The sequence below is a fragment of the Blastomyces dermatitidis genome (assembly GCF_000003525.1).
Source record: "Blastomyces dermatitidis ER-3 genomic scaffold supercont1.1, whole genome shotgun sequence".
Taxonomy (NCBI): domain Eukaryota; kingdom Fungi; phylum Ascomycota; class Eurotiomycetes; order Onygenales; family Ajellomycetaceae; genus Blastomyces; species Blastomyces dermatitidis.
Window position 1 is genome coordinate 242,771 of NW_025544774.1, and position 6,792 is coordinate 249,562.

The window sequence follows — 6,792 nt, forward strand, 5'->3', positions numbered from 1 at the left end:
ACAGGAACTAAATACTTAATAGACTTTCTATCAGAAACTAGAGCAGCTACAAGAAAATGGCTGAATTCAGAAGTATCTGAATATGAAGAGGTGGAAATTGACTAGATATAGTCTGTTAAAACAGCTATATATCATCTTTTAATAATTTTGTTTTGTTATGATCTCTCTTTACTGTACTTGTTTCCTTCTGTTCTTTTCTCTATCTATTTAATATGTCTATCTTTAAGACTATGTTCTCTTTTCTTTTGTCATAATATTTCTGAATGGTTTCAAACTATCAGAAGGTGTTGAAATACTGCAATTTGTAAACAGTTTTTGTATTCTGGGCTGGAATTTTCTGATTTTGCATATTTGAAATTGATAAATGTATAATAAGTTGACTCTATAGATATAGGAAAAACCCTGAGAACTAAAGATTCTCAGGTAGATGTCATAGTCTCTGACTGCATACATCTATAATTGAAGAATAATAATAATAATAATAATATAACAGATAATCTAGTAGCTATTATCTTTTCTAGAATTTTTCTCAAACAGTTCAACAGAGATATTACTCTATATGACTTAGAAATTGAAGCTTTTCTATTAGATTTTGCAAGAATTACTTCAGTAGCTTCTCTCCAGCATTCAGAATGATAATCATTTTTTAAGAGATTGAAAAAGAGCTCAAAATATTCATTCTTCAAGTAGGAATATGTGTTTTGAATAATTAAGTGATTAATTAAATCAGGCCCTGTAGCAGTTTTAATTGAACTTGAGAATATTGCTGACTCTAGTTCATCATATGTAAGCTCAGGCCATTCCCAGTTATTTTCATTAATATATTCATGAAATGACATATTCTTCTCTTCTAAATGTGATGAGTTTTGAAAGAGAATTCTTATAAAAGCTTGATATTTTTTCTCAAAAGCGTTTGCTGTATATAATTCATTCTGAAATTCATATTCTAAGATTGAAAGCTTTACTACACTTCTTGTTTTAGTATAGTTGAAGGCTTTGAAAACTGCTTTTTCTTATGCTTCTTCAAGAAATTTGTTTCAGCAATCTGTTTTGACTTTTTTAATATCTGAAAAATATTCATTTTGAATAGCTTTGAACTCTTTATCAGATATTAAGTTAATTCTTTCAATCTCTCTTAGCAGTGACTAATTACTTTCTTTGAGAAGTGATATTCTCATTTCATCAAGATTTGAAATACTCAGAAGACTTTTTCTTTGAAATATTTTCTTCAATACTTGTTAGAAGCATAGATGTAATCAGCTTTACTCTATTCTCAAGCATTTCATTTGATATATCTTGACTTTGATTTCAATAGAGCTCACTCTGCCTTTCAGATTTCAGCTATTTTACTCTTTCTTCAACTGCTTTTCAATCAGCTTTATCAAAGTTATACTGATTAGAGAGAAGAGAATTTTCACTTCTTTGTTTTTCACTCAGTTCAATATCAAATTGAATGATCTCATGACTCAATTCTGAGATTTCATTTGAATCAATAAACCAGTTTATAAGTCTTTTTTCAATTAGATTTTGTGACATGAAAGTTAGATCTATAATAGATTTCTGTTTCATGTCTTTTCTAAAGAATGTTTATTGATCAGACTTGTTAACTAAATCTATTGAATGCTTAAAAGTTCATTCAATCAGTTTATCTGCTCTTACTGCTCTTGTGCACTCTGAGTTTTATCAGAGATGATGTGCATTGAAGTCTTCTACAATTATAGAGTTTTTTAAGAGAGTTATATTCAAAAATTCTCTGTCAATTGTTTAGGTATTGTTGTTTTCTTTCAATAATTTTTCATTATAGATATTTATAAGTTGAATAGTATCAAACTTATTATTTTTATCTATAATGTCACCAACTAGAATATCAGAGTCAGATATGATATCAAATCTCAGATTAAATTGATATCTTGATCTTTTTCTCTTATAGATTGCTACTCTTGATTTTATCTTCAATTTTTCAGAAAGAAAGCAGTAATAGCTTGAATAAGAAATGATGTACTTTTGCTCAGTATCAAAGTTTGATTCTTGAAGAAGTATAAAGTCAACTTTTTATTCAAATATAATCTGAAGATAAGAATAAATGCAATTTGAGTTTCTATTCACATTGTTTTGAATAAATGTGATTTTTGAAGAGTTTTTAAACTTTTTTTATTGTTTTTGTTGTATATTCATACTAAAAGAGAGTGAAGATATAGTAAAATCTAATCACTATCACTAGATAGTAGATTATAGCTATTTTGAAAAGCAGGAATCTCAACTGCTTACATTCTATCTAGTTTATTACTAGAGTTATTTCTCAATTCTCTAATCTTAACAGATATTTAAGAATTCAAATTCTGTTTACATTTAGATGAAGAATTGAAGTTTGAAGATCTAGATAGTTGAGAGTTTCTTCTTTTTAAGCTTGCAGTTGTAGATTTACTAGCTTGACTTTTCTCTTCAGTTTTAGATTCACTTTGAGCTTCATCTTTTCTTCAGTTCTTCTGAGTTCTTGAAATAAATACACATTCTTTTGAGCTAGATGCATGTTTTTCTTTGCAATTGAAGCACTTAAGCAGAGTATATTAACATATTTCATCTCTTTTTAAGCATGTTTCACATTTATACTCACTAGTTTTGTAATCTCTAGCACAGAATGTGCATTTTGAGTCTCTGAAATAAGAGATTGTAAAGTGTTCATATCTTTGACAGTTTGAACACTGTGTTTAAGCTTTGAGATTCATTCTTGAGTCTTTGTATTCATGAACTCTCATTTTCAAACCTGCTACTCTTAGTTCAGAGATTCTTGATTGTTTAAGTGTTTTTATATATACTAGAACAGAGGCATTTCTTCTGCTCTGTCTGAACTCAATTGAATTAAGTTATACAGGCTCTTTTCTCAGTTGAATAGAATTGTATTCTTATAATTCATTTTTGAGAAGTAGCATTTCTTTCTCACAGTCAAAAATTTCAACTGAAATATTATAAAGAATGAATTTGTCTCACTTTTCATCTCTCTCAGATAGAATTGTTGTATTCAGTAGAGATTCTATTGCTGATTTTCAGAGATTCTTATTCTGAATGAGGAATTCTGCACTGAAGTCAGGCATTGTAGTCAAAATAATCGAATTTTCAAAGAAAGATGACTCAATTGAAGCTATGACTGATTTTGAAACTTCAATATCAGTCATTAACTGAGAAAAGAACTGCTGGTTAATTTCATTTCTAATTCTGAAAATAAGGTTTGAGTTTAGCTTGTTTTTTTGTAAGCTCTTCTGATTTGAGACTTTGAGAATAAGTCTTCTGTTTCTGAAGATTTGAAAGTTCTTCTCTTTTTATATTTCTTTTTTTTTCTTTCTATGAACAGAGATCTGAGTAATATTCTTCTCAGTTTTCTCAGAATTTTGAGTAGATTTGAAACTAGCAGGTTTGAAGACAGTAGATTCTGCTACTTAAGCATATGTTTTCTTCTGATTTGAAGAAGAAGATGAAGAAGTAGAAGATAAAAAAGAGTCAGTGACTGTACTGAAAGATTTCAATGTTTTTTAAATTGTGTTTGAAATTCCAAGTTTGAACTTGATCACTTCTTGTAGTTGTCTAGTCTGAGCATGAAGAATTAACAGAACTTCTTCATTCTTCTCACTCAGACACTGTTTTTCAAGAATTTTGCTTGCTTTTTTCAGTTTCTGTATTTCAAGAACTTTTTATTTCTCTATTTCTTCCTTCTTTCTTCTCTTTAGAATTTCAATCTCAGAAACAGCATCTGAGAAAACATCTTTTTTCACATCAACTGAGTGTACTCTTGAACTCATTTTACTCACTGAATGAAAAGTTGATCAGACTGTTTCAATTAAGAGATTTATTAGTCTATTTTCAAATGAAAAGTTGATCAGACTGTTTCAATTAAGAGATTTATTAATATATTTTCAAATGAAAAGTTGGTCAGACTGTTTCAGTTGAGAGGTTTATTAGTCTATTTTTAATTGAAAAGTTGATCAGACTGTTTCAAAAGAAGAATGAAAGACTTTTGTATATAAAACACCTGATTTTTTTCACACTAGTTCAGTAACTAGATTAGATTTTTGAAGAGAATCTAATAAACTAAAATTGATTTTTAAGATAAATCAATAAAATCTTTACAAACTCTTTCTTGAAATACAGTGAGGAAAAGTATGATATCAATTGATAATAAATCAGATGATATGACAGTTTTTGAGAGAAAAACTGATAAAAACTAAGTCAATTTTTTGCAGAGAAATTGATTAAAACTATTCAATTTTATTTTAAATCATTCAATTCTTCTCACACAACAAGTGTGCAACTCAAATCTGTCAATAAAGAGTGTAAAAGAGAATTAAGTATTAATGAAAGCTCTTCAGCCACTGAAAAAGTAATTCTTACTTAAAAGAATATGAAATTATAACAGAAAACAACTCTGTTTTTAATTCTTTGTAAGAATATTGTGTAAAATCCAGAGAAAAACACCTTACTTTTTCAAGAGAAGTAAAAAACTATTTCTAAGATCTTTTTTTTTTATTGCATTAACTGCTGCAGAAGAATGAGATAGAAACTCCTAAGATATACACTACTGTATAGACTGACTGTGTGACCGTGTCTGGAATCAGAATTAGAATATTTGATGATCTCATTATTAATTCAACTGATCTCATTACACTTTTTTAACATTAGATAGTAGTCTCATACTGTCTCAGTGAGACTTACTGTCTACTCTTATCACATTTTTCAAATGAGATCATGATTTCTACTTCTCAATTTAAATTATTTTTATTGCTTTAAATGACTTTAAATCTCATTTGAGTGTTACCAAAAAGTGTTACTTTTTAAAAAATTAAAAATAGTCTAAAAAAAACCTTAAAATGTCTAAAAATAGTAACTTTATGCTAAGAATGAAACTAAATGAGACTAAATGAGATCACTTTCTCATTTTTTTCAAGTCATGATTTCATTTTAAAATCTGATATATAGTCACTTTGCATGTTTTTTTAATGATTAGTCCCAGCGGGATTCACGCCAAGAAATGTATGAGATCAGACCAAATGAGATTAAATGTGAAATTCATGATCTCATCAGTCAGTCTACTACTGTATACTTTCTATCAAGACTTTCCCTCTTCAGAGTCTTGATATTATAGAGAATATAAGTCTGTTTCTATATAATAATATAAATATTGTCAGCAGAATGTAGAGGAACTGGTTATTTATATCTCAAAATAGAAGACTTTGTCAATGATTATATCAATATAGAGATAATTCTCAAATTCAATAGAAATCTAGTGTTACTGTTCTCAATTTCTTGCAGAATCTATTGAATATTGAGATATTAAAACTAGATTTAATATATCTCACTGTGCAGAGATTAAAGGCTCAGTCAGATCTTGAGGTATACTGAATTTATAGTTGTTGATGTGCTGTTAACTTGTTCTGTTGACTTGTTGTCCGCCGGTTATGTATCGAGTACTGTTGCCAAGGTGTCTTTTTGTATTGTTCTGCCAGGGATGGGCCAGATTGAGAGGGGCGGTACAAGGGTGAGACTTGGCGTTTATGTCTAGATACACTGAAGACAGACAGGGTTATTCGCGGAGGTTGCACTTCAGAAGTGTCTGTTGATTATGTGCTTGATATTATTGCTGAGGTATCTTTTTGTATTTTTCTGCCGGGGATGGGCCAGATTGGGAAGGGCGGTACGAGGGTGGGACTTGGCGTTGATGTTTTGGAACATCAAAGATGAACAGGGTTTTCGCGGATGTCGCTCCTCGGATATCTCCACAATTACAGATTGGGGATCTTCCAAAATCGAGAAGATTGGTGCATATGGCTAGGTCTTTTCACCTTACAATTTGTATGGCAATTTGGCCCGGGGTTGTGGTGTGGTAGGGGAGAACGGGGGATAATCCCACACAGGAGTTTCGAACAACGTCTGGTTCACGTTTGGCTGGATAACTCCACCACCACACGGGGTATGCGGTCGGCGATGGGGTCAAAATGCTCGTATGATCGAGGGCTTTTCGATGGATCTATCGGCGGGTTCTTATTCAAAAAATCGAGCGAGTTCATGGTGGAGCGGTTGATCTATTGATGTCTCATTGATCAAGAACTGCTGTTTCAGATAATGTAAAACTAAGAGTTCAGGTTGATTGATTATAGCTGACTCATTTCACAAGATATTGTCAGTTATAACTGCATAATCTCTCATTGAGAATATCTTCAATCTCTCACTCAAGCTCATTATCTTCTTCTATGATCTCTGACAGTTGTCAGTTGAAAGTCAGTTGAGAAGTGAATGAGTCAGTGACAGTGTGATGAAGTAAGCTTGTGTGAAAGACATTATAGATCTCTTATGATGTGTCAAGGTGATAGTTGTGACTATCTAGAACTTCTATCACTTTATATCTGATATAACAGTAATCTACTGTATGAGATAAATATGTAGTTTATATATTCTTAAGATTTAATCATATCAGATCTTCTATCTTATATTGTTCAGTGAGATCTCAGTGAATATTAATTCAATCTTCTTAATTCTGTTTAACACTTATCATGAAGACTTCTGCTTAATCACAGATATCTTGAAGTTTTATTACTATATTATCAGTGATCTGAATTGAACTGTGAGAGTTTAGTGTGAACTGTGTGATCTCTAGAAGATCTAACATCTTTATATAATAACTGTGTGTAAGAAAGAACAGGCTTATATCTGTTGAAATAGTATCTCAATCATTGATAGTGATCTCTGTGTGTAGAAGAAGATTATGTCAGGCATTTTATAAGTAGTTATAGAACTTATAAAGAT

At 30.4% G+C, this 6,792-nt stretch overlaps 1 protein-coding gene across 1 annotated transcript; it reads left to right on the forward strand.

Moving 5' to 3' along the window:
* Window positions 1–5,638: 5,638 nt before the first annotated feature.
* Window positions 5,639–6,070, forward strand: BDCG_16043 (uncharacterized protein). Its single transcript, XM_045425318.1, has one exon. It carries the CDS (start codon window positions 5,727–5,729, stop codon window positions 5,874–5,876), a length of 150 nt encoding a protein of 49 aa, XP_045278985.1. The 5' UTR covers window positions 5,639–5,726; the 3' UTR covers window positions 5,877–6,070.
* The last annotated feature ends 722 nt before the right edge of the window (window positions 6,071–6,792 follow it).